The sequence below is a fragment of the Hylaeus anthracinus genome, unplaced genomic scaffold, assembly GCF_026225885.1.
Source record: "Hylaeus anthracinus isolate JK02 unplaced genomic scaffold, UHH_iyHylAnth1.0_haploid 12002, whole genome shotgun sequence".
Classification (NCBI taxonomy): Eukaryota; Metazoa; Arthropoda; class Insecta; order Hymenoptera; family Colletidae; genus Hylaeus; species Hylaeus anthracinus.
In genome coordinates this window covers 2993252-3018392 of record NW_026534349.1, presented here as the reverse complement: position 1 = coordinate 3018392, position 25141 = coordinate 2993252, and the positions used below count along the sequence as shown (strand labels likewise).

Sequence of the window (25141 nt, the reverse complement as noted above, 5' to 3'; positions counted from 1 at the left end):
TATAAATCGAAATGTATATCTGTATGTTATTTATAACCCGCGAAGAAGCCAGTGGCAACGTTGACGAAACGACAGAGAAGCCTCGATTAGTATCATATAATTCTCACTTCAATTTATGATGTCATTCCTATCCATCGATGTAATTTTAATTTTTTTCGTTTTAGATTGACGGCAACGTGAACAAGATTTACTGTCAAAACTTGTGTCTGTTAGCGAAATTGTTTTTGGACCACAAGACTTTGTACTACGACGTGGAACCGTTTTTGTTTTATGCGGTGACTAAGAACGACAAGTACGGTTGCCATTTGGTCGGTTACTTTAGCAAAGAGAAGCATTGTCCGGCGCAGAGATACAACGTTTCGTGTATCATGACTCTGCCGCAGTATCAGAGGCAAGGGTTCGGAAGGTTTCTCATAGAGTTTAGTTACCTTTTATCCAAGGTTGAGGGAATTCCCGGTACGCCGGAGAAGCCTCTCTCCGACCTTGGTCGCGTGTCGTATCACTCGTTTTGGAAAAGCGTCGTGCTCGAGTATCTCGATGCACACAGAGACTTTACGGAGATTAAACTGGGAGACATAACTAAGGAGACTGGCGTGTCCGCTCACGACATCGCAACCGCCATGCAGCTGTTGGGATTCATCAGATCGGTCCATTTACCCGGTGAAGGGAACTCTAAAGTGGCTGTGGTAGTCGATTGGAGCAAGGTAGACGCCCATATGGCGAAAGTGCGAAAGAGTTCCCGTATCAAATTGGATCCCGATTGTCTACGATGGATCCCTCTGCTTACGCAGATTCCAAATCCATATCAAAGTCCGGAGGAAAGCGCTGATACCAGTTCGGAGTCTTCTCCCATAGCGGAACTCAAGCAACCGCCTACGATCGTCGAGAAGATTCAGAAAGTGAAGATCAAAAAGAAACCCAGAGGAAGAAGATTGGGGCAGAGGAGGTCGTCGCCGTCGAAACAGAAGACTTCGCAGAAGTCTGTTGTACAAAAGGATGCTTCCAACGAGATGAAAGACGCGAAAGAAACGAAGGAGTCGAAAGCGATGAAAGATGGGAAAGAGACGAGAGAGGCGAAAGAAATAAAAGAAGCGAAAGAGGCGAGGGAAACCAAGGAGTCGGAAAAAGAGGCGCGGGCTGCTGCTACTGAATCCACCAAAGAGCCGATGGAAGTCGAAGTGAAGAACGTTCCGACGACGCCAAGGAATTCTCGGTCCGTGACCACGTCAAAAAACGCGAATTCAGTGAAAGTAACTCCTGCGTCGGCGATAATGACGACGTCGAGGCGAAGGATCAGAACGCCGAAGGCTGCTGCGGCAGAGTCGGTGGTAACTCCTTTACGAAAACGTAAACATTCCGAAAAGACTGAAGTTGAGGAAAAGGAGGAGAAGACGGAAGTTAGTTCGAGGAAGAGGACTCGCGAGTCGTTGAGGGAAAAGGAGAAGGAAAAGGATAAGGAAAAACCGAAGGAAAAGGAGAGAACGAAAGATAAGGACTCCTTGAAGGACAAGGACAACGTCGCTGAAGTGGAGAAGGCGTCGCTTAAGGTAACGTCGAATTCTTCGTCGGCGGTGCACAAACCGGCGAAGAAACAGTGCAAAGTGGACGACATCTTGCTGAAGGTGACTAGTCGTCAGACCAAATATTTGCAAGCGAAACAAGCGAAGGAGAAGAAGACGACGGCGGCGACAGAAGATGGCCAGTGCAACGGAAAAGAGGAAACAAAGGACGTTAAGACTTCGCCTATGTCGAGGCGAGGAAGAGCGAAAGCTGAGAAGGAAACTTTGAAGATGCCTCAGCTGAAACCTGAGAGCCCGACGAAAGGTAGAACCGTTAGTCCTGTGATACCTCCTCCATCCTTGTCTCCGTTACCCGACACGGAGAAGACCGACGATTCTCCAGAACGCAAGCTATCGCCTGTTCCGGAGTTACCCTCTGCCTCGAAGGAGGATAACGCCGAAACGAGCAAGAGCGACAGCGTGGAAAACAGCGAACCACCCGTTCCGCCTGAAACGGAAACGGCGTCCGCGAGTCCGGGCGAGTACGAGGGCGGGGACGAAGACGAAGGAGAGGAGGAAGTACCTGCACCGAGACCAAAATCCGTGGCACAGTGTCCGAGCATCCCTGAAAGCAATCCTACCGAGGTAACCGAGAAGACGACGGAGGACACGCAAGAGAAAGAACCGGAGGCAGAGATCGAGATGCCCCTCCCGCAGAAGGTAGAGTCGGAACCGCAGATCGTGGAGGAACCGAGCGAACCTTCGATGGAATGTGATAAAGATTCAGAGACTGAAAAACCGATTTGTAGCCCCGAAACGTTGAAATTGGTACCTGAAGTTTCTTCACCTAAGGAGGAAGAAAGTGAGAAGTTGGAAGCCATTACTCAGGAAGAAGATAATAGCCCTAAGGAAGAGACGATCTCCGAGAGGTTAACGCTCAAAGATTCCAAGGAGGAGTTGACACGGCCAAAGATAGAGACTTCTCCCGCGACTCCCACGGAAAAGAAAGAGCCGTCTGTTATCTCGAATATCGCGTCGCCGGAAACCGAGCCGCTCACGCCACAGGAGAAAACCGTACCTATTATAGAGCAGCAGGAAACCATGCATCTTCAAACTCAACCGGAGGAGATGAAGCAAAATTCGCCAGAGAGCGGTAAAACGACGCCTCACTTGGAAAATCCCGGTTCTGTGAAACGGACACCACCCTCGCAGCCAGACTTACCGTCTATGGGAGTTTACACGCCCGACTCGACCACGAATTCGGTGCACTCGTTGCATTACGGTCAGTGCGACTTGGACGTCAGTCAACTGGGTTTGGAGTCTCCTACCTCGATAGCTAGCGACCTCGCGTCTCAAAACAGCGTCGAGAGGCCACCCAGCGCAGTGCCATCGATGCCATCTACGGTTACCGCTCCGATTTCCGTTCCCATGCAGATACCAACACCTGCTTCTTCCGTGCCTGTAAATATATCACCGCAAGTTCAATACGCTGACTGTTCGATGCCTCAGCATACCCCACCAGCGCACGTCAGCATTCATCCGATGCATCAGCCTCACACGCCGCAGCCTCTTCAGCAGCCCAGGACACCGCAGTCGCACACGCCTCAAAGCATACCGACGCAGAGCCCCCAGCCGCTTCCTCAGAGCCACACGCCGCAACCGATGCCTCAGTCTCACACGCCGCAGCCTATTCCTCAATCTCACACGCCTCAGCCGATCCCTCAGTCTCACACGCCGCAGAGTATACCGACGCAGAGTCCCCAACCTTTGCCTCAGTCTCACACACCGCAACCGATACAATTGTCGTTGGGTCAACAAACGCAGAGCCAAAGTATGGCGCACAGTCAGTCCCAACCACAGCAGCAACAGCAGCAGCAGCAGCAGCAGCAACAACAACCACCGCATCCGCAGCAACAACAGCAACAGTCGCAAACGCAATCTCATAGCAATAAGAGAGCCAGCGGTTCACAGACCACCCACAGGTCGAGGTCAGCCCAACAGAGTAGCAGATCTCATCGAACCACACCTCCCACGCCGCATACCCAAACCTCTTCTCAACACACGACTTCTCACACGAGTCACACGACGGTGGCGCACACAACCCACGTTCCGCCGCAGTACCAACAGTCCTCGTCGATGAGCGTACCGCCAGTACCGCATCCGCACTCTCATACGCACGCAGCTCATTCGCACAACATGGCCGTTATCTCCCAAGGGAACTACATGGCCGTCGCCTCGCAGACTTTCCCCACACAGAACACGTACGTGATACAGCATAGGAGCAGCAGATCTGGCGCTCCAACGCCCTGCACTACGGCAACCAACTTTTACATACAGACTAGCGCCATGCCTCCGCATTCGCACACGCCGGCGCCTTCCCTGTCGGCCTCTGGAAATCATCAGACCACCAACTCTTGCAGCCTAGCGAAATTGCAACAATTGACGAACGGTTTGGATATGATACCGCCTACTCCGCCGCCAGCGATGAATCTGACGCCACCGCCGCCAATTCCGCACACCATGACGCCGCCGCAAACGTCGAGACAGTTGCCCACTCCGCCTCAAGTACCTCTCGGTTACGCGAAGAACTATTACAACGTCAATACTGTACCACCGCCAGGGACACCTGGACCGCCTAGTAGATCGACCTCGAGGTCGTCTGCGAATGCGAACATGGCGTCGCTCACTCAACCGTATCCCAGCGAGAGCCTGTACAGGCAAACCCTCGATCCTGGAAGTACCTGTCCCCAGATGCAGAGCGCCGCCAGCAGAGTCAGTCCAAACGTGGCGTTGAACACGAATCTCATGGCCCAGTACGGCTACCGAGTGGCACAACCCGCCACTGGCTATATGAATCAAGCAGCGCAACTCGGTGGCTTCATGAACCAGGCCAGCCAGCTCCCAGTGGGAGTTGTGAACGTACCTACGTATCCCCAGGATCCTCATCAGCAGAATCCAGCGGCGGTGTACACAACGTATCACGGTTACATTAACGGAGGCCTTATGCAGCCCCTGAACAGTTCGATGAGGCCACGCTAGCCCCACTGATCTGAACGCACAGTCTCCCCTAACCAGCAACGACGAAACCGCGTGAGAAATACGGGGACTCTTCGTGGCTCGTCGACCTAGCAACGATCACACTATCACGATCACGTCGGACAAGTTAACGCTCTCTTCGATACGATCTCCAACAACGCAAAGGGTAACTCCGAGTGACCGTCGTAGCTATAGTCGCGACAAGATCAACCAAACTGTCGAGAGTTGTCGATAGAACCTACTACTTTCATTCTGTACAGTCCGCTCTGTCTCGTTTTTTCTTCATTGAAATCTCTAGGCACGCGGTGCATTGATTTTGTCCCGACCATAGCACTCGTTACTCCCTTGCATTTACTCCCACGCTCGTTCATCTTTCGAACTATTACGGTAGACTGATCTTTCTATCCAAACGAATCGCGTATGTATCAATTTACAGGCACGTTACTCCGCCGTCGTGTCTGAACCACGGTTTTTCTGCCTAGCGCACTCTGTCAAAACGTATTCGACGCATTGTTTTAATTTTTATTTTATTTTTTTTTTTTTTCTTTCTTTGATAGTAATAGTTATCCCGGAGACTCGAACGCACTTCAGACCACGCGTGATCGATAGATGTGCTTTGTGCGTTCCAATAACCGAAGAGTTCGTATTAAAAGGATTCTTAACTTGTCGATACATGTATATGCATGGGATACAATCGCGGTATCGAATAGTGAATTGCGAAGCATGGGTTCGTAACTTGTGCATTTATGAAACTAATATGTACCTTGAGCGTTGATCTGTCGATCGATCAAGGTGAAAAAATATATATATATATATACGTATATATATGTATATATATATATACACAACAGGCGTGCACACACACACACACATAGACACACACACATACACACACATTTATACACACATTGTATGTATACATATATATATATACATTTATATATGTATACTTTTTCCTCCCATTTTGAATCCACGATCGACAAAGCGAATACCTATTTTTAAATAGGGCATTCCCTCCTGAAATCGCAACAGTGTTACGTTTTGTGTATAATAGTATATATATATATTATATATACATATATATATATAAATACTTACAAAGAATATTCTGTTTGATATTATCGATTGTTGAACGTTGTTGTTTACGTTTTCTTCGAGGCACGCTGTACTTTACTGTATCATAAAATACTTACTGCTACGATCATTCGAATTGTATTATTACGAATTAATTATCACGATCGTCAAATCGGTTTCACCGTCGACGCGTACACGTTGTCCATTCACCGTTATTCGTAATTTTTATCATCGGCATCGACCCGACACCCCTCAGTTTCTCGTTATCCACGCCTAAGCAACCCTGAACGCGATATCGCTCCTTTTTTTTTTTCTTTTTTTTTTTTCGTGAATCATTATTATTATTTCTATGATTACTATTATCATTATTAATATTATTATTTCTATGATTATTAATATTATAATTACTATTATTATCATCACCAACACCCAACCACCCCCGATATTCAGTTAATTTACTCGGTTTCAGATGCCACGTTGCAAATGCATACAGCGAAAACACGCAGGCAGGCAAACTATACAAACACACACACACACATACACACGCGCGCGCGCGCGCGCGTATTCGTTCGTGTACTCCCTATTGTATGTAATGTTTTTATTATAATCTAGGTACTTTGAACGAGAGGCACACACAGACACACGTGTACACATGTACACGCTAGTTTGAAGAAGGGTTATGACTGCGTAACATAGGAAGCTCTTCCACGGAGCGTCGCGAAAATTTATGCTAAAATTATTTTTTGTATCGAATCGTGAAGAGTAAGAAAAAGGCGAGAGGAATAGTCTCGCGCGCTTCCCTTCGACCTGTCTGTGGGAAAATTTATAAACAAAACGACAAACAAAAAAAAAAAAAAGAGAAATGGTGCTCGTTCGTGTACTTTGAATTGTAATTTCCCTCCCTCGCGTCGGCGACGCTTCGCGGAACGGTCGCGAACGAAATAATAATAATAATATATTTATGGTACGTTACGAATTCAATTTTTTCAGAGACGAGACACGACGATAAGAATTTGTGCGAGAAGGCAGAGACTCGCTGCCTGGTTTTTAGCGTAACTCTTTAAACGGATAAGAAAGGTCATTAATAGTGTAAAAATACACCAATATTTATTGTACATAGATCTAAAAAAAAAAAACTACTAACAAATAAAAAGAAATCAAAAATATGGACTTTTTTCAAGATAACTGCACGAGGTCACGACTGCGTTTCCCGTACACTAGTAGCTGAACAAATCCTTCGTTGGTTTTCTTCAGCATCTCTCGTTGCTTGTTGATTATCTATCTTCTTTTTCTGGAACGACAATTTTTTATCGTAGACGAAGTAAACGAAGAGACATAATTAATTCTACCGCGGTAATCACCTCAATCTTAGTTTCCTTTTTCCTTGACGTCTTTTCTTTTCAGCGTTCGCCAGGTCTATGTACTTTTTTCTTTGTTCCGGGGACATTTTAGTCCACAGTTTGCCAGCAGCCCGTGCGATCACGGTCACGGGCTCCTTGGGCGTCTTACTGCGTAAGCGTAGGAAGAAGATGATGAAGGGATTAGTACATCGACACGTTACCCGTTCGCTCCTGCTGGTGCGGTTGTTGGAAGCGTTGGCAGCCCTTTTGTTCTTTCGGGGACGGTCATCTACGCTACCCAAAATGAAGAAATGCAAGGTACGCCTTTATGTATTATATCTTTAATGATTCAGCCAAGTCACTATCTCGCTAATTTTATTTGTAGACGAATCAAAGGTTTCTTTTGTATTTCTGTGCTTTTTTCTTTTTTTTTTTTTAGTTTAAACATCCGTTGAACATAGGAAAACAAAAGAAACTTTTGGTTTACGCTCCAAGAGAAGCCAAAATTGATCCAATCAAAGTGGACCAAAAGAACCATAAATTGTCTTACCCGTCGGCCTGCTCCTTCTTCCGATCTTTCCGCGGTTTGGGTGGCTGTGCGGATTTGGTGTTCCCCATTTTCTTCTCGCAGGACTTTCGCTATTTTCCTAAAAAAAATCCTTATCGTGTACGCTGCATTACTTGACAATTTTTTATATCGAGAAAGTTTGCCTGAACCGTGGTCGAAATGACATTGTCACTGTTCTCTTGTTTCCTCGTGAGAAACAAAAGGCAAACAAAAATGTACAATCATCGGATAATTCTGAGCAGGTTAAAGAAAATATTGGACACTCCTTTGGGTGGTAAAATCAGATTTTATTGGTCACGTATAAAATGTTAGGACCTCGTACAATTTCAAATTTATCTCGCGTTTAGCGCCAGCAGAACTAGTATAAAATCACAGACTTAATGGCTAGAGGTTTCGTAAACAGAGTATGGGACACGCTCCACGTGAATTACTTAAACCGAGAGATTCGTATAATTTTACAGTTCTCCGCCAGCTTGAGCAGCTTTCTTAGGTTTCTTGTTCCTATTCCATTTATCGCCACAGTAACAGGCTTCCTTTTGCGCGTCCATGTAACTCTTACATCCCAGAGCAGTCGTGCCTGTAAACAGCATTTTCGCGGCACCTTTGCATGTGTTTATGATAGCGGATGTTTGATATCCATCGCAGTATCTGTACAAGCATCTTTTAAATTCCAAATCGCAGCTCTCCTTCACTGAATTACAGGTATCGTAGCAAATGTCGTGTGCATCGCAACATTTGGTCATTTCCGCTAACGGCAAGTATTCTTGGTTTATCTGAAACCAATTGAATTAATTAATATACATTTCCCGCCAAATCAGTTGATAAATACGTCTAATTAGTTCATGGTAAATCTGGCAACGATGCGATAATTCGATTTCGATGTACATAGTTTTCACTAAAGACAACTGTGACCTGATTCAGAAAATGTTCACACCTCTATTCCTAAAGAGCCGCATCCATTGCTTTGTGGTTTATGATTCCAATCTGGTTTTGGCGTGATACCTGCAATCAAAATATTCGCGCTAAAAATTAACGACCAATCGGCCGTAACCATGTCAGAGGAACATACATGATAGTCATACGCTTCGTCACTCACTATAAATACGCAAAGTTTCTTAAATTATAATTTTATTGCGTGGTGTATTTGATATTGTTAGACGTGTAAATTACAATTACGTAACGAGTTAACGTGGCTTGGAAAAAAAATTAATTTATTATGTAGATAAGCCGAGCGAGTCAAAACGTTATCAAATGATAGATTCTAACCAATTGTAATACGACCTTAAAAGAATTGTGGAGTAGCTTTAAGACGAGATAACTCGGCGTAAAAATGATGATAATCGATAACAGGTTATACCTACCTCCTGGACATTTGAAAATGCAGTTTTCTTCCACTGCTGCGTCAAACACTTCGTGTATGTCCTTGATTTTCCTTGCTACTGTAATTGCATTCTGAAATAAATCCTGGAAAACTGTTTCAGCTGCCAATACGGCGTCCCTTAAGTTCGACAGTAAACCAGCTCCGTAGCCAGACCATGCGTAAGCTAGAAACGTCAACACGTAAACTAGGATTTTTCGATATTGAGAAAAATCCATCCTTACGCGTTGTCCACGCACCACTGACACCACTGTTTCACCGGTCTGTAGATATTTTTAGGTGAATCGAGTCGCATACGTGTGCACGATCGTGTACTCTTAATCACCAACGACGAAATAGTTTTTACGATTACCTTTCGTCACACGGTATATACACAGCATTTCATACCTAGCTGCTGATGGTAATTTGAATACGTTACAAACCAATCCTAATCATTATTTTTCCATTATCGTATCGTGTTTCTCGTAATTTTGCAATTTTATTAAAAAATTGTTCAAGTTTCGAGTCGAACTATCGGACGATATCATTTCTCTGAACACTTGTTCTTTTGGATCTTTTATCCTTATTAAACTGTATATAATAAAATCTTAAGAAAAATCAAAATTCGTAATGAAGGAAAATTATGAATAACTTCAATTACCTGTGCATATTTCAATTTATTAATCAATTGATCTAAAAGAGTCTATCTCGTTTCAATAATAATTACAACAATCTTCGTGGGTTACTTAAGTAACAATTTTTATTACATTAAATAAAACAAATCAATGTATAAATAATTCTTGCAAAAGCAGGATCGGGTGGCGTGTACATTATAATCTCTTCTGAAGTTCTCCGCTGGCGTACAGTTTCTTCACATCTGTACCTCCTCCTAGACATACTTCTTTTACAAATACTCGGGGTACCGTTCTAGCTCCAGTCATTTCACCTAATATAGATTGAATTTCATTTCCATCATCCCTCTCATCCAATTCAATGGCGGTGTATTTTTGGTTCAAGCTATCAAACACCTAAAACAATATCAGAATAAACAGAATGTAGAGTAATATATATTACTATAATCAAGATAATAATAATATATGAACAAAAATTACCTCCTTAGCCATTTTACAATATGGACATTTTGTTTTAGAGAATATCACTACTGTGTTGGAAGCGATGAGTTGGTTAACTTGTTCCTTCGTCACAGTCATGACTCTTTCCTCAGTTCTAGAAACTGAATTCATAAAATTAGGGAAAGAAATTATTAACGAAACGGTACAATGATACCTGCATTGCAGTTTCAAAGTCGTTAAATTATTTCAAACGTAAAACTGAACATAATTCTCGTAAAATTAACGACTGCAAAACTTCGTCACCTTTCTCCCAGGCTTCATAATTCGGGCTATTTTCGAGAATTATATTCGTGATGCTGCTGATAAAGATCGGCGATATTTTACACATATTGGAGTGAAATTTTCTTTTAAAAAACGAAAACATTTTTGGCGGTTCTTGCAACGTCATTTTTTACTTTTTAGGTTAGTGATCGAATAAAAGACTGTTGCAAAGCGCGAACGGAATTCAATTATCGAAGTAGGGCATTTAAATATGAAGTTTGCGTTTCGGATTCGTATCACTTTTTACTTATACACAAACAATTTATTCGAAAATTCAATGAACGACAAGCACAAACACTAATGAGCTTAAAATTTGAAGTACAGAATAAATTCAATATTTATTTGTAGCTAGCAATACTTACAATTGTTTAAAGGATGTGTGGACCGTTCCAAAGCACAAATGAACTTCAGAAATTGCAATTGAGAGATAATACTTCTTCAAAGAGGGAACGATAATATAAATAGTTAAAGTTCCGTATGAAATGACTCAGAATTGATTCATAAGACTCCACCTTCACATTCTGGTGAATTTGAATAATCATTATTCAACGAAATGAATTTGATAATACAATTAAATAGTTGAAATTGCGACAGATCTATAAAGATGTCGAATAAAATTATGTTTAATAAATAGAAAATAAAAGATATTTTCTAGAGAGAGATTTCCTCTAGACATTTGTATAGAGTTTATAGTCTATGGCTAAACGCGTATCCCCTAATCGCCGGTATCTATCTGACAAGACCTCATTCATTTATCGTTAGAAGAATTTTCCGGAGTAGTCCAGAATACAGATGGAATACATAGCCATCTTGTGACGATGAAACTGTACTAATTTTTAAACCTATTTTGCCTTCTTAAACTGCTCTGTGATTATATATATTCAGATTCTATTTTTGTTGGGAAGATCGTTAGCGTAAGCTTGTATCATACGTATTCGAAAGATAATATTTACACAAATCGAAAGATGCCAAAAGTAAGAAGAAGTAAGAAGCCTCCACCTGATGGCTGGGAATTGATCGAACCAACGTTAGAGGAATTGGAGCAGAAAATGCGAGAAGGTAACAACGATATTGCACGATGGTTATATTTGTAATGTACAATATTTTTCTTTTTAACTATTTAAAGGACAGTTTCTTTCATAATCATTTTTCGAATTACAGCCGAAACAGAACCTCACGAAGGCAAACGGAAACAAGAATCTTTGTGGCCGATTTTCAAAATCCACCATCAGAAATCACGTTACATATACGATTTATATTACAGACGGAAAGCCATAAGTCGCGGTTAGTATTATCACAAACTTACCATTATCCTCGTGTAAACTATATTCACTATGTTATTCTTTTTTTCAGAATTATATGATTATTGTTTGAATGAAAACATAGCAGATAAAAATTTGATAGCAAAATGGAAGAAAGTGGGGTATGAAAACTTGTGTTGTTTACGGTGTATACAAACCAGAGACACCAATTTTGGAACAAACTGTATTTGTCGAGTTCCTAAAGGAAAATTAGAAGAAGGTAGAATAGTGGAATGTATTCATTGCGGTTGCAGAGGATGTTCCGGATAATGTTTGAAAGTTAATGTGCGTGAAGGTGCCTGTGGTTGTACATTTATTTGTCTCGTTAACACATGATACCTCACGAGTTTCTAAGAACTCTATTGCATACCGACAATTAATGGAAGCATAAGTGAAGGTAAACGTTCAAAACGTGCACATTCCTTGCTCCAGTTCTGAATATAAAACCTATATAATTGCTACCAGATTTATTCATCATATTGTAGCGAGTAAGTTTTCCAGGTTGGAATATATTGCACGAGAACTGGGAATGTACAAACGAATAAACGATTCTTGACTTTGGAATAGGAAAAGCATGTTATGTTCGTTTCGCACGAAATATTTTTTATGCTTAGATGTCCAAATGTTTTCTATTTATAGGTGAGAAGTTTCCATTGAGTTTGTAAAGCGATCTGTAAAAGAATAAAAGGATGGGAGAAAATTGTGGTAATAATTTTTCACATCCACATGAGCCGATTGCTACCTTTTGCAGTCATTTCTCAAAAATTACAAACCAATCTAATGATTTCCATGAATTTCAGCCAAATTAGTTTGATTCTCCTTATGAGCAGAGGTTTGCGTGCATTGGTTATTTAGTATAAAGAACTTTTTGCCGTTACGACAAACAGTAACTGGTAACGCGTTATTTGTTCCTGTGGTATTGCCACGATTCGCGTTAGCTCTCGGCGATAAGACTGAAAGAGCGGACCTGCAATCCTTAGCAGTTGAATCTGTCTTAGATGTTTGCGTGGCAGTCCCAATGATCTGCCAAGAATATTTAATGCAACAGTCGTGAACCGATTCTTCCTGATTATTTTCCTTAGTTAAACTTTCCAAAAGCGTGCGCGATGTCTGCGCGCCTCTACCTAGTACTTGCCACGAATACTTTATCCTGCAAGGGTGCTCATTTTTTAATTTATCATTATTCTCTGCGAGAGAGGACAGACGCGACCGATCCGTATATTTCAAAATCTCCTTACACGTATCTCCCAATATACCTGGTGTTTTATTCGTCTCGAGAAATTGATCTGTATGTAGATTAGAAGCATTCATCGCGTTCCATTTGGCGGGAAATTGCGATTCTTTACTGTGGGGAATGATGTTCGACAATGTTTTCTTCGCTGCGTTATCGGTATTCGTCGATGCGAAGTTATGATACGGGCCAGTTAGTTGTTCTTTACAAGGATAGATATTGGTTTTTATCGTTGCCGTCGATGCCGCTGCGACGGTTAGCGTAATCGGTACATTCGAAGTATTAATCTCCATCATTTGCATCTCTTTATCGAATATCGTCTTTAACGTATCCGCGGAGAACCAATCGATCTCTCGTAAATCGCTCAACGATTGAAAGGCGACGTTGTCGCTGACGCTCTCGCAGGTATTGTCGTCGTTTGAAACTTCCGATACCACGTGACCGACAGTCCTTGTTTCTTCTTCGCGTATCCGATGACTTCCGTTCCATTTATTGGCCTCGGTTGGATATTTACTCGTTGAAACGATTTTTTCACGCTTCTCGAATGTGGCGGCAGGTAAATCGTAAATCGTGGAGGGAAACGGTAGCATTGATTTTTTCTTATCTAGCGAAGTATGTTCGAAACGACCAAACGCAGGGAAAGTCGAGCTTTTATCGATCGAACGAAACTGCTTCTTCTTTGAGATTGTCTTCTTCTCGCGGCAATTCGCGTTACCGTGATTCTGAAAACACATCGACCGGCGTATTTTAATTCTTGTCTTTTTTTTTATTATTTATAAAAGGAGAACAGAGATAAGTAGACCGCGGATCTTGATGAAAAATGAAATCTTAGCAAGCGTACATAGCAAAACTGAACTCGAACGAAAATTTAGTTTACTCTGGAAAATATAACGATATAAACATTACTTTCGATATTCTTTCACGTTACTGCGTACTGTGTTCGTTTGATAGTTTCTCGGACATTCGAATTTCCTATAAATAGATAAAAATCCGCAGTATGGAAATAAGGAACACCTGTTCGGAGCGCAGAACCGTGCTCGTGTATCTCTTCGCTGGGAGATGAGAGGGTCGTTTCAAAAGCGGTACCATAAAGTTGTCGCTGGGTTTTCGTGGTTTGATAACTTCCGTTCTTCGTTGGGAGAGATTTGAACGAGCAGTTCCGGGTTTCTTTGTGAAAATGGTCTTCGCTATCGGCACTAAAACATTCTCGGTAATCAATCCGTGAGCTGGAACGGGTGACATTTTCGAGATCCGCAACACACGGTCGCCCTTTCCCGCGCGTTTAACGGTCATCTTGCTTCTTCACAGTCGATTGTGCACCGTGTACTTGATAATTTGGAATTCGATTAGAGGAGAGAACAGAGGAACGAACTGTACCGTAAACGAGGGTTAAAGGAACACGAGTGTAAACAAAAATATATCGATTCTGCGAAAGTGATTTGCAGCTGCTTGTATTTTATCGCGGTTCAATTTTTTTCGTTTGAATATATTCATCGAGGCCCTTCGCACATGGAGATATTACGTTATCGCAATATCTCTTTACTTTCACACTGTTCTATATAGAAGGCCACCAAGGTGCGAAATCGGACCAACGACGTTCAACGTTTTCTTTCACCTCGTGTCCCCGAGGTTGTTCTTTATTTGTAAAAAATATAATAATATAATGACGACGCTGCTGGCAGTAGCGATAATGATTGCAACTGTGGTAGCGACTGTGGTACAGGCGACGACGAGAACGGTGGTAACAGCAACGGCATAACGACGATGTTTCACGTAACCGTAACGATAACTATATTATTTATCCTAAGAGTAACGATAGCGACGATAAATTATCGCAACAATAACAATTGCATCGATATGAATGTGTACCAACGTCGACACCGACGCCGTTCGCGCTGTTTCTTTACGACGTTGAACGCATGATATTAACGGTACAAAACGGTAAAAAGAGCGAGAAAATCAGTAAACTAACGTACGGGAGGCGCGTAAGTATGGTATAATTGGAATGGTTTCGGTGTAGTGTTGGGCAGTGATTAATTCCCGACAACGATACATCTGTAATTTAGCAATCGTAAACGAATACGTAACGCGGTGATTCTTTTACATTTTTGCCCAACGCTGTATCAGAGGTACGAGCGTTATCCAGAGATGAAACGAATAAACCAACGATATAAGAAATGGATCCATCTCGACGGATGTCGCGTCGCGTCGTCTCTCGTTTACATTTCGCGTGTAAAGACGTAGACGTCGCGTCGTGAAGTATGCCCAAGTACTCACTCTTCTACGGAAAAGTTGCACGACGAACGCGTCACTTACATCGCGATCGTTCCTCTGCAACTTTCGAGAGACGGAGCGTACGTTGCATGCGCTTGTGTCATTGTTCGCGCGCACTATTGCGCGGCCTGTATACGTAGGTAGATTCGTTAGTCCTCTACTAATCTTCTAAGATATTGTTTGAATTCAATTGGGTAACGCGAACTATGTACAAAAGAACACGACCTTACCGTCGAGCCATTCGAACACGTTTCGCTCGACGCTTGGCCTGGTGGCCGTTGGTTTTGGAGCCGCTTATTCTATAAAATTAATCGACGCTTCCTACCCTCGATATATACAAGTTTTGTTCGGCATATTCTCAAGGAATAATGTGCGCGCATTATCGAGCGCGTGACGCGCTGGTGCACGAACATTCGCAGGCACTCTTGTTAACGTAACGCGAATACATTGTACGTACTATATGTATATTTAAAAGGGCGCGACCTACGCTGGCCAGAGATCCGAATCGCGTGAATTGTAACCGCACGAACTATACGGATCGAGGCACTTGAATCAGGTCATCCGAGTAACTCGTTACTTTTTAACGACGGATGAAAATTCTTTGAACGAATCTTGATTGATTTCGAGAGAGGCGTAAATCCGATGCGAACGGTATCTTTTCTTGTTCTTTCTACAACGATATCGTCAGTTGTTTACAGCAGTTTATTAGCAACATCTTCAAACAGATTTCCGTACAATTGATAATACACGTTTTAAATAAACGTTTATGTAGATGAAAACGCGACGTTGTACAAACAAGATCGTACGAGATTTAATCGTCTAAAATGAAAGTCGAAAAGTTCGAGTTATTCGATCGATCCCGTTTGAAATGCTTCGGCTCGAATAGACAAACGTACGAGTGTACTTCTCGGTTGCTTTAACGTTTCCATTCACCTGGTTTCGCCTGGTCTCTATCGCGTTTTGTGCTACGATTTCCTCGGTACGGTCCTTCACCGCCGATAGGGTATAACCTCCTACGGTACTTACCTTCTAGCTATCTACCTATTTAATCAGCCATCCACCTGACTTGCCATTGTTTCCTCTTTCTCGCTCGATGGCACGGATAAAACGAGCGAAGCGATAAAAATTCCTCTCAAAGGTTTAACGCTCGGTTCGATGGCACGTGCACACGAATGTGTAATCAAACGGCCTGTTGAGTGATAGCGTTCGTTCGAAAACACCTGTGCAGCAGCGTCTGGCCAACCAGACGCGAGCATCTTTCGTTATGTACCGCAGAAGAGGACAGGGTTCTCGATAAAACAAGGTAAGAAAATGAAACGGCGATTACGAATCCCGTGTACCTCTGACCGTGTCCGTGCTCGTACTCGTGTTTGCGTTCGTGTCAATAAGGTACGTGGATGTTTCTCGGGGTGGCCCGACGCCTGCAGATCTTGCAAACGGCGATGAGACACGCCAGCCCGAGAAGAACGGCGAGGCTGGCGCCTAAGCTAGCACCCGCCCATCCAGCAGAGCCAACGACACTAGCCAAACCTCCGATCCCGTTGCCAGATCCAGCAGCCTTCCCGCGACCACCGACGGCATCCGCGCCGCATGTCTCCGCGGACTCGTCATTCGGTTCCTCTGTTATCGCCAACAGTCCGCTACCATTGTTCGTGTTTCGATACAGAGACTTAGGCTCTGGCATCGGACAATTTACCACTCCGTTGCAGAGGAGCCTCGCCGGAATGCAACCAGCGTCGCCAGGACACTGGAACCCGCAGAACTCCTCGAGTTTCTGCGTGTTTAAGTTTCCAGACGCGTCGCGAGGCAGATGATAGAGTTCCGTCCAAGCGATCTTGAACGCGGCTCTGGCTGGAGCCATCGAGCCGGTGAACTGAATAATCACGGCAGGCCACTCGGAGTCCTCCTGCTGGTGATCGGTCGGCGACGAAATCTGTGGCGGAGAATACCCTTGCTGATGCGTCTGCGACTGCATGGGATCCGTGTTGGAATTTGTGTCACCGTTAGCTCGATTCCCAGGTGCGATCTGCGCCGCTGAGATGATGGGCATCTCTCTGACGTAGCTCACGTTCTCGCCGCAGATGCCCAGGAACGGCTCCGCGCTGCCAGGCAGGAAGATCTCGAGCTTCCCGTCCTCGCAAGATCTCGAAGCGAACTTGATCTTGTCGAAGTGCAACCAGACGTCCCTCTCCCGATTCACGCGCAGCTCCCAGATGCATTTTATAGACCTAGGTGGGGATACGTAACCGAGAGCTTCGTAATGAGGGAACTCTATCTCGCCGTCGGTGGCGGCTGGGAGAATCGTAGGTCCGCAGAGGGGACTGTGAGCAAACTCGTACCTCGCCTCGAACAAGGGCGAGGGCTGCTTGAAGTAGCTGGTGGCAGCGTGAGTGCCGTCCACCAGCAGCTTCAACTCTAGCTTCTCTCCGCGCGAGACCACGCGAACCACTGGCTTCCCTTCGACGGTGGGTCCGTTGGCGATCGACGATCGACAGATGCAGTGACCTTTGTTGTTGTCTTGTTGCTGTTGGTACGGCTGGCGCTGATGTTGCTGCTGTTGCTGCTGATGGCTCTGGTAGGAGTGCTGATCGCCGTTGACCACTGGCGGCTCGCGAATGATCAATCGGTCCACGTGACTGTCCCAGCAGTGGCCGCACTGCGCGTACGGATGCTCCTTGAAGGAAACAGAGTCCACGGTGAGTATGACGCGCGCGAACAGTCGTTTATCAGTGACGAAGGTGTAGGTGCAGGAGAGATCGGCGGGCGGATCCCCCGATCGCTTGTAAACAAGGGTGTTTAACGGCGATCGAAGTTGTCCGGAGCGCGACTTCCAAGAGGCGAATGTCTCGTCGCACTCCGTGCCAACCACGGGCTCGCCGAATCGCGTCGCGTTGAAGAAATCGTAATGAGCCCAATAGTAGAGAGAACTACCGGAGTAGCTTCCCGTTTTGCTTTCGAACTTGACGAAAAGAGCGTTGGAGCTAGAGACGAAGTCGTGCTTCTCCATGGGCTTGCTGAACGTGTCGCAGAAGGTCTTGATGATCTTCGCGTCGTCTGGCCAGTCGGCGTCGTAGAGGGTCAGGCTCTCCCCGCAGTCGCCGTCGTAGGGTTGTATGGGCGACTCGATTCGGTTCACGCGAAAACTAGGAAAGTAGAGTCTAGCGATCTCGCCAACTCGACCTTTTAGGAGGTAGGTGCAGCTGGTGTGCGGTGGATACCAGTGAGCCACAGAGAGGAATATCCCCTCGTTGCCCGTGTGAAGGGACTCGCTGTTTAGCAGCCAGTCGCAGCTACCGTTCCTCACGCCTGCGGTCTCCATATGTCCAGGCCAGTTGCCCACGTTGAAGTGAAATCCTGTGTTCAGAAGAGGTCCTGCCGGCGAGGAGATAAACTCCACGTAAAGGTCCTCGCTGGTGCCTATTATGCTGTACGGGAACTTCCCCATACCGCAGAAAGTGCCGATCACCTGGCTGTTGTTGTCCTTGCCGTCGTACACGCGTATATAATCGTACGGGCAGTGCTCCGAGCCGGAGCTTATGGGCCTCATGGGGCAGGTCATTATGTTCTCGCATCTTTGACCGTCGATATTGAACTCCTCGTTCTCTATGTAGAGCTTGATGAAAGGTAGCCGCGTGTTCAAGCGATACTTGCAGTGCAACGCGCGAGGATAGATACCAGGATAGGCTGGGCTCTGTACGTAACACGTTTGCAGTCTGCAGTCCTTGAACACCCGTTCGCAGTAGCTCCCGGGCACGATCTCGCCCCTTCGATTCGGGTAAAGTTCCGGATGTTGGCCATGCCTCAAATACTCCCCGAACTGCTGCTCGGTCCTGGTGTCGAAGCTGAAGTACGTTTGATCCGTGAAGTTCTCCGCGTGAAAGATGACGCGAACGAAACTCGTCTCGGAGATGAACGTCTGCGGTTGCTCCAACTCTCCGCAGTACATTCCTGGGTCCTTTCGATTGCTCAGGCCTGTCTTCGTGTTTCCATCTACGATCTGAAAATGGTACGACGAGGTGGCGGTCAGTTTATCTTATTCGTTGTTCTAAGCTCTATATGACTGAATAACATTTTGTTGAAGTGTTTTTAAGCCACGACGGTATAAACAACTCGAAGACGTACCTGCAAGTAACCTCCAGAGCAGGTGGTAGCATTCTCCACCACACCAAGCTTGAACTTTTTGAAGCGCACGCGCAGAATCCAATCCCGTGGTGATCCACGATACCCTCGAAAGCGGTACCAGCAAAACAGAGGCTTTCCCCAATTCGCTGAAGTCACAGCCGGACTCGACACATTATCGTATATGTCTACCGTCTTATTGCAACGTCCTCGATCCGCTGAAACAGAACGATATACGTCATCGTGTTTGCTGGCAACGGCACAGAAACTTGCTCGTTTTCTACTCGGTGCTGTAGTTGAAGAAGAAGAGTCTATGCTCGTCGGCGAGTCAGTTCGCGATGGCTTCCTGCCTGTGCTTCGTAGACGAGCTATGTTAAGTACAAACTTTGGTAACGTTTTTCTAGAGAAGGAGGAAATGACGATCCGACGTATGACGCAAAAGTTGAACGACATATTGAAGTACTCTCAACGAATGCTCTCAATTGAACGAGTAGCTTCAGTAAGTCTAATTTGATTTTGCTGCTTTGGTCGTGATAACTCGAGATAGCTGGATAATCTGCACTTCACAAGACATAACGTTCTATTGAATAGTGATCTCAATCCTCAACCCAGTAAACGCTCATCTCCCCCTCTGGATAATTGTGTCCTCCAGTCGAGAATTCTTGTTTTAGATGATAGATCGTACCGACACGTACCGATCCAAATACAGCACCGCTATTACCAGGAAACGAATTGACAGAAAGTGTGTTACCTCGGTGGATGGCAGCAGGACTGGGGGTGACCAACACGAAAAACAGGAGAGTGAAGATTCCCCAGTCCCAAGTCCTCGATACCATCGGTACGCGCATTCCAAGGTGTGCACCGCTTCGTCCCCCTCGAACTGTCAATCCGATTCCGCGTTTTCCCTTCTCAGCATCGCTCCTTTCCTTTCAACGACCACCTGCGAACGGAAACACGACGTCGTTAGCATAATTTAGAACGGTTATCTCACAATTTATCTCATTTATCGCGGAAAGAGTGGAGGATTCGATTTATTTAATATTCTAAATCAAATCAGTTTTCGTTGAATACTTGAGAACGATATGGGACAGTCGGGAATCGAATTCTTACTCGGCGCATCTCCGTCTTCGCGCCCAAGTTATAAATTCTGATCTGCGGCCCGTAGACCGCGTCAAAGACGTGAATTCTCAATAGGAATTGATTTACTCGTTATATGGATTAACCAAGCCGGAAGTTGCTCGTTCCGTCGTTCGCTCCAAAACGGGGCTATAATTGGTTCAATCCGTGTTAACTCTCCTCTTGTTGATGGTTCAGGACCGAGCAAATCGCATGTTTTGCCTCCCTCTCTTTTATGAACGCTATCCCATATACTTTCACTCTCTCTCTCTCTCTCTCTCTCTCTCTCTGCTTTATTTATTATTATTTTTACCACAAGGGGTTCAAACCCTTTGCCGAAGAAATAAAATTGTGCCGCGGTGTAATACCTTTTGAATCGTTTTCCAATAATAAATTAACAGTTGATATAAATATTAGGGGGACCAGAAAGTAATGTCGTTTCCGCAAATGTCAATAGTTGTTTATCGTTTATCAGATCATCGTGTACCAATTGATTTTTATCGATCCGAGTTTGAAAATTTGCACACTTAGATAGCAAAAGGTTGCTGATAAAGAGTTGCGAACATAATTGATTGAAAATAAAAGCTTGTTGTGAATTTATCTTTTAGAATTCAATGTAAACGACATCACTTTCTGGTCCAGTACCTGATACAAGTACACCAATTTTTTGTTACAGATTCCGGAGGGGAACGTGTATCTTCGATATTTCAGAAGTTTTCGTGCCCGAGAATGATTTTATTACGAATCGGGTCTCGAAGCTGCGTAATCTATCAGCGAATTCGACGCTTTGCCGATGCTCCACGAAGAACAATGAAAGCGAGGAAAGCAACACCAAGATCCCCGCACGTTGGCGAGTACATCAAGCACGATACCGTTGATCAAGGCGAGGGTGGACCAAATTTTTGCCCGCTTTCGAGAGATTTTTAGCGTTCAGCATCCGCGAAGGGATAAATGGAGCGGCATGCATCGAAAAGAGAGGCGTCGCAACGCCTGAAAGCGACGTATCACGTAGTCCATGAAAAAGTAAAACGAAATTACCGAATAGCACGTCTGGTCTCGCCCACTCGTTCGCGTTTCGATTAGCTAGGAATCACTGAAACGCTTGCAGAGGTCAATGGAAATGTTTTCACTTTCGGTAGAATGGAGCAAAGTAAAAGTATCAACGGATTTCAAGATATCGTATACAGACGAGGGGCTTCGCTTTCTCTAAACCCTTTTACCATCTACGAGTTGCGCCCCTAAAAATACCTGCACACTCTGCAAGTACGCTACGCGAAATAGTTTCGGCGGTAACGAAAGCTAAGCTTAATGCAAAATAATACGCGACGTTCCTAACTTGAAAGCATTGATATTTCAAAGGTGTATCAATTTCCGCGATCGCGAAATGGGTTTCCGGGCAACCGCCGCGATCTCGCTTCGATGTACTTCGATCTCGAAAATCTTAGACTCGACGAATAAGAAACGAGCAACAAGAAACACTCTCCTCGATTAGAAAAAATATTTCACGATCGTCAAACGAGCCTAATACCCACGAGTTTCGAGCCCTCGAATCGCTCTCCCTGAACGTTTCCCCTCGTAAGCGAAAATTTGCCCCGCGACTTCGATCCCCGTTGCCTGCTCGATCGCGATCGATACCTAGCACCCTAGGTCACGAAGAATAATCTACCAGAAATGTGCTTTTTTTTGGTGTCGCGTTCAGGTTATCGCGTCAGTCGGCTAAATTGCACGCCAAATACTGCGCTCGCGCAGACAAGGCTATTTCGCCAGGCCGTGGATACGGGAGTGCTGCATTCTCGAAACATCATCGACGAACCGAGCACTCGCTTCCTTCTGATCGGGGAATATCCCTGTCGCCCGCTAACTCGCCGATCATTACGGCATTTCTCCAACCCTCTACCGCTCGCCTCTACGTTTCTCCCGTTTCGTCCTCGCCACCGATGGATATACCTACTCGATCTCGCTTGTTGAATTCCGCGTCGACACTGCCTCGCACGTATCGCACCAACACAAACACGACGATTTTTTAATTTTCAACGAGCGCTGAAACCGTAAACAGGTCACTCGTCCCCCTCGTTCAGCCTGCTTGGACGTACCTCTTTCCTTCCAATCACTAGCCGAAGCTACACGAATCGAACGTTTCGCGCGTTCGAGAGATTAACTACTCGTTGGAAATTAGTTATCCGTTTCGGTGGAGGAGGATCGGCTAGGATAGAGGAGGGTGTCGAATGCTCGATAGCGTGCCGAGTGGATTGATACCGGCGGGAGCGAAGGATACGAGGTTTCGCGAGGCCGAGGGGTCGATGGAATGTGAATAAAATCGGTACTGTACCGGTTGAAATACTGGTCTTTCATCGACGCCGACGACTGGGACACGGAAGCTCGCAACACGGCTAAGGTTGGCTCTTGCTGGCTGGCTGGTTGGCTGACTAGCTGGCTGGCTGGTTGGCTGGCTGGCTGGCTTAACGTCCGACGAGAGATTCGGGTCGAACGTCGCGCAAGCTCGCTACACCCCCTTTCTTCTTCGTTTTCTCCCTTGCCCTCTCTCGTCCTCCCTTTCGCTTCTCCCTCGTTTTTTCAATTCTATTTTCTCTGTCAATCTCGTCGGTTTTTTTTTTGTTTCTTTTTTTTCTTTTTTTTGCTTTTCCTCCACGCGCACATTTCGCAGCCAGTCTCGCTTTCGACCACCCGCGAGCATTCCGCGCACCGTTTCTCGACCATGGTTCGAATATTTTTTTTCCGCTCGATGCGTTTTTTCCACGACCCTGTCCCGCCAGCGACGAGCCTGCAAACGTATCGATAACGGACATTAAAAAACGATCAAATACGGAAGGTCCGGCTAAATAAACGATGACTGTTTTACTTACCAATTATCCATTTTTTTTTTTTTTTTTTTTAAGAGAGAGAATGGCGAAGAGTTTCGATCGGTAGTTTTAAATGTACGATAAAGTGATTAAAATGAGAAACTTTGGTTCCGCGTTCGCACGTCGAACAATCGAACATATAAAATCGAGCGGCACAAAACTTGATGCTGTTAGAATATTACAACTAAAACTACCGCGACCGTTTATAAACTTTTCTACGGTTCGTGGAATATATAAATTATATGCAATTCTTTCGTGCAAGTCTTTGAGACCAGTCATTCGACCAATCGCGAAAAGAAAAAAGTACAAGTACAAATAAAATGTCGGTAGATTTAGCGTTAACATCGTTACAGAAAGTTCTTTTTATAATCACAATTGATTCGATAATCGCGCAGCATAAGATCTCTACAGCGAAACCAATACGACCGAAGGCTTGATTTTTACAGCGCGTTAACTAAGTAGCAAAAAACAAATACTTCTTCTACGCGTTAATTTACACGAGTCGCAGAAAGTTGGTCGAATATTCCAATGACGCAAACGTCGTTGGACGCAGAGGGTTAAAATCGGTAATCGAGGAACAAGAGACGCGTAAACAGTGGCCCGTGTCGACATTCAAACCGCAAACGGAACGATCGAATCGCAATCCTCTGGGACTAAGACCGGAATAATGAGTTCCGCTAATCAGGATGTAGTCAATCCGTCAACCCTTTCGAGTCGAACGGGGACTTTACGTCTTTCCCTCGAGTTCGTTTGTTCGACGAGGGTTCGTAGCGACGCAGTTAACGCGTCGCGAATATTTACAAATATTTATGGACGTAATCGCGTCGAAGGAGTAGGAGAGCCGGCAACGGGGGAGGGCGGCGATACGAAGAGGAGGGACAATCGATGCCGGAGAACCGAATTCGCGTACGATAGTAGCCTTCGAACGTAAACTATCACGCTACACCTACGAGAACATGGGAAAACTACCGAAAGCGTAGATAAGAAACATTCGAAAGCGGTGGTTATTCGTTTAAGAGTTTATTTACAAGTGGCAACAAAAATACTATCACCTCTTCCTGTATGATTATAGTACGTTTAATAACTTGCCAGATAAACAGGCACGTCAGAAAGAAATTTCGATCGACGTATTCAGCAAAAAAAAGGATTGCTCGGTGGTTTTTTTTTTTGTCCTTTTTTCTCACATTTTTCTCTCTCTCTCTCTCTCTCTCTCTTTCTCTTTCTCTTTAAATAGAAATTTTTGCAGAATCGTACGCTGAAACTACAATCTACAGTTCGTGTCTATGGTTCGCGAGCATCTCAGTAAGTAGCAACAAATCGTTTCGATCGGCGTTCAAACGTAAAAACGATCGCGTTGAAAGAAATGAAAAGGCGGGGGGAACATCCCTTTTTCCTACGGTAATGGTTGCACGCTCAACAGAAACATTTAACGAAGAAATTCGATGACAACTATGCGCCCGAACGGATGGTTTCCGTGAGGAACGAAAACGGCCCGTCTCGGTCCTATAAGCTTGTTTGCGGCACAAGTTTTACAGCTTGCAATCAATTTCTCAAACAAATTCGCTTACCAATGTCAGCAGCAACATCAGGACACACGACCCCTTCCTATCTTTGCGGCACCGAGGCGAACGACGCGAGCTGTTTCGATAACACTGTTCCCTCCTGTTGAGATTCGCCAGATTCTTTTTTTTTTTTTCCTCTTTTTAAATACGTTACGATATGATTTCAATCGAGATACTATGTCTTTTATAGATAATAGTCTTACAAGGATTACTCCCTCCTATGAATACGCAAAAGCTCCCGCCGTCTCCTCGTACATACATCGTTAAACGTTGGTAAAAACCATGAGAAAAGCATTCAATGAAGCGTGTATATACGCGCTTACACACAAACGCGCGCGAATGCATGCATATATATATATACATATATATATATATATATATATATATATATATATATATATATATATAT

General features: G+C 44.7%; 7 protein-coding genes across 16 annotated transcripts in view; 2 read left to right on the top strand and 5 right to left on the bottom strand.

Moving 5' to 3' along the window:
• LOC128891915 (histone acetyltransferase KAT6B) overlaps positions 1-5344 on the top strand; it is a 29177-nt gene extending 23833 nt beyond the window's left edge. For all 5 annotated transcript variants that reach the window (XM_054151877.1, XM_054151879.1, XM_054151875.1 and 2 more), the window contains one exon: positions 165-5344. In XM_054151877.1, the coding sequence (XP_054007852.1) occupies positions 165-4538 (4374 nt within the window). In that variant the 3' untranslated portion in view covers positions 4539-5344. The remainder of the gene's footprint in view (positions 1-164) is intronic.
• Positions 5345-6423: 1079 nt separating this feature from the next.
• On the bottom strand, positions 6424-7672 carry LOC128891924 (uncharacterized). The gene is made up of 3 exons (XM_054151901.1): positions 7500-7672; positions 6971-7243; positions 6424-6900 (listed from the first exon to the last, which is right to left on the bottom strand). Exons 1-3 carry the CDS (start codon positions 7565-7567, stop codon positions 6888-6890), a joined length of 354 nt encoding a protein of 117 aa, XP_054007876.1. The 5' UTR covers positions 7568-7672; the 3' UTR covers positions 6424-6887.
• A 111-nt stretch (positions 7673-7783) lies between these two features.
• Positions 7784-9384, bottom strand: LOC128891921 (group XIIA secretory phospholipase A2). The gene is made up of 3 exons (XM_054151897.1): positions 8879-9384; positions 8452-8519; positions 7784-8290 (listed from the first exon to the last, which is right to left on the bottom strand). The coding sequence occupies exons 1-3, from the start codon at positions 9111-9113 to the stop codon at positions 7973-7975; spliced, it is 621 nt and encodes a 206-aa protein (XP_054007872.1). The 5' UTR covers positions 9114-9384; the 3' UTR covers positions 7784-7972.
• Positions 9385-9531: 147 nt separating this feature from the next.
• LOC128891922 (uncharacterized) lies at positions 9532-10780 on the bottom strand. 2 transcript variants are annotated; one of them, XM_054151899.1, is made up of 3 exons: positions 10631-10780; positions 9987-10108; positions 9532-9902 (listed from the first exon to the last, which is right to left on the bottom strand). In XM_054151899.1, the coding sequence occupies exons 2-3, from the start codon at positions 10083-10085 to the stop codon at positions 9705-9707; spliced, it is 297 nt and encodes a 98-aa protein (XP_054007874.1). In that variant the 5' UTR covers positions 10086-10108; positions 10631-10780; the 3' UTR covers positions 9532-9704. The 2 variants fall into 2 exon arrangements, with proteins under 2 accessions (XP_054007874.1, XP_054007873.1); XM_054151898.1 differs by lacking the exon at positions 10631-10780 and adding an exon at positions 10251-10495.
• Positions 10781-10936: 156 nt separating this feature from the next.
• Positions 10937-12269, top strand: LOC128891923 (protein BUD31 homolog). 3 transcript variants are annotated; one of them, XR_008460955.1, is made up of 4 exons: positions 10937-11327; positions 11430-11552; positions 11622-11966; positions 12071-12269. XR_008460955.1 is itself a non-coding variant. In XM_054151900.1 (3 exons), exons 1-3 carry the CDS (start codon positions 11234-11236, stop codon positions 11837-11839), a joined length of 435 nt encoding a protein of 144 aa, XP_054007875.1. In that variant the 5' UTR covers positions 10937-11233; the 3' UTR covers positions 11840-12269. The 3 variants fall into 3 exon arrangements, 1 of the variants encoding a protein (XP_054007875.1); XR_008460956.1 differs by having other exon boundaries at positions 12055-12269; XM_054151900.1 differs by having other exon boundaries at positions 11622-12269.
• A 61-nt stretch (positions 12270-12330) lies between these two features.
• On the bottom strand, positions 12331-14108 carry LOC128892458 (uncharacterized). The gene is made up of 2 exons (XM_054152900.1): positions 13795-14108; positions 12331-13553 (listed from the first exon to the last, which is right to left on the bottom strand). The coding sequence occupies exons 1-2, from the start codon at positions 14091-14093 to the stop codon at positions 12347-12349; spliced, it is 1506 nt and encodes a 501-aa protein (XP_054008875.1). The 5' UTR covers positions 14094-14108; the 3' UTR covers positions 12331-12346.
• A 294-nt stretch (positions 14109-14402) lies between these two features.
• Positions 14403-23364, bottom strand: LOC128891916 (uncharacterized). 3 transcript variants are annotated; one of them, XM_054151882.1, is made up of 5 exons: positions 23174-23364; positions 22639-23091; positions 19945-20133; positions 19197-19411; positions 14403-19071 (listed from the first exon to the last, which is right to left on the bottom strand). In XM_054151882.1, the coding sequence occupies exons 3-5, from the start codon at positions 20039-20041 to the stop codon at positions 16456-16458; spliced, it is 2928 nt and encodes a 975-aa protein (XP_054007857.1). In that variant the 5' UTR covers positions 20042-20133; positions 22639-23091; positions 23174-23364; the 3' UTR covers positions 14403-16455. The 3 variants fall into 3 exon arrangements, with proteins under 3 accessions (XP_054007857.1, XP_054007856.1, XP_054007855.1); XM_054151881.1 differs by having other exon boundaries at positions 22261-23364; XM_054151880.1 differs by having other exon boundaries at positions 22639-23364.
• Positions 23365-25141: the final 1777 nt, after the last annotated feature.

What these genes read in the sequence shown, in the direction of transcription:
- LOC128891924 (XM_054151901.1), bottom strand. Translation starts at nt 7,567, where the DNA reads ATGGGGAACACCAAATCCGCACAGCCACCCAAACCGCGGAAAGATCGG. An exon ending in AAGAAGGAGCAGGCCGACGG is followed by an intron (nt 7,244 to 7,499) that starts GTAAGACAATTT and finishes CATTTTGGGTAG; the next exon opens with CGTAGATGACCGTCCCCGAA.
- LOC128891921 (XM_054151897.1), bottom strand. Translation starts at nt 9,113, where the DNA reads ATGGATTTTTCTCAATATCGAAAAATCCTAGTTTACGTGTTGACGTTT. An exon ending in CATTTTCAAATGTCCAGGAG is followed by an intron (nt 8,520 to 8,878) that starts GTAGGTATAACC and finishes TTTTGATTGCAG; the next exon opens with GTATCACGCCAAAACCAGAT. An exon ending in GCGGCTCTTTAGGAATAGAG is followed by an intron (nt 8,291 to 8,451) that starts GTGTGAACATTT and finishes AATTGGTTTCAG; the next exon opens with ATAAACCAAGAATACTTGCC.
- LOC128891922 (XM_054151898.1), bottom strand. Translation starts at nt 10,395, where the DNA reads ATGACGTTGCAAGAACCGCCAAAAATGTTTTCGTTTTTTAAAAGAAAA. An exon ending in TTATGAAGCCTGGGAGAAAG is followed by an intron (nt 10,109 to 10,250) that starts GTGACGAAGTTT and finishes TTATGAATTCAG; the next exon opens with TTTCTAGAACTGAGGAAAGA. An exon ending in ATTGTAAAATGGCTAAGGAG is followed by an intron (nt 9,903 to 9,986) that starts GTAATTTTTGTT and finishes ATATTGTTTTAG; the next exon opens with GTGTTTGATAGCTTGAACCA.
- LOC128891923 (XM_054151900.1), top strand. Translation starts at nt 11,234, where the DNA reads ATGCCAAAAGTAAGAAGAAGTAAGAAGCCTCCACCTGATGGCTGGGAA. An exon ending in GGAGCAGAAAATGCGAGAAG is followed by an intron (nt 11,328 to 11,429) that starts GTAACAACGATA and finishes TTCGAATTACAG; the next exon opens with CCGAAACAGAACCTCACGAA. An exon ending in ACGGAAAGCCATAAGTCGCG is followed by an intron (nt 11,553 to 11,621) that starts GTTAGTATTATC and finishes TCTTTTTTTCAG; the next exon opens with AATTATATGATTATTGTTTG.
- LOC128892458 (XM_054152900.1), bottom strand. Translation starts at nt 14,093, where the DNA reads ATGACCGTTAAACGCGCGGGAAAGGGCGACCGTGTGTTGCGGATCTCG. An exon ending in GTGTTCCTTATTTCCATACT is followed by an intron (nt 13,554 to 13,794) that starts GCGGATTTTTAT and finishes AAAAAAGACAAG; the next exon opens with AATTAAAATACGCCGGTCGA.
- LOC128891916 (XM_054151881.1), bottom strand. Translation starts at nt 20,041, where the DNA reads ATGCGCGTACCGATGGTATCGAGGACTTGGGACTGGGGAATCTTCACT. An exon ending in TCCTGCTGCCATCCACCGAG is followed by an intron (nt 19,412 to 19,944) that starts GTAACACACTTT and finishes GTTCTGTTTCAG; the next exon opens with CGGATCGAGGACGTTGCAAT. An exon ending in GCTCTGGAGGTTACTTGCAG is followed by an intron (nt 19,072 to 19,196) that starts GTACGTCTTCGA and finishes TACCATTTTCAG; the next exon opens with ATCGTAGATGGAAACACGAA.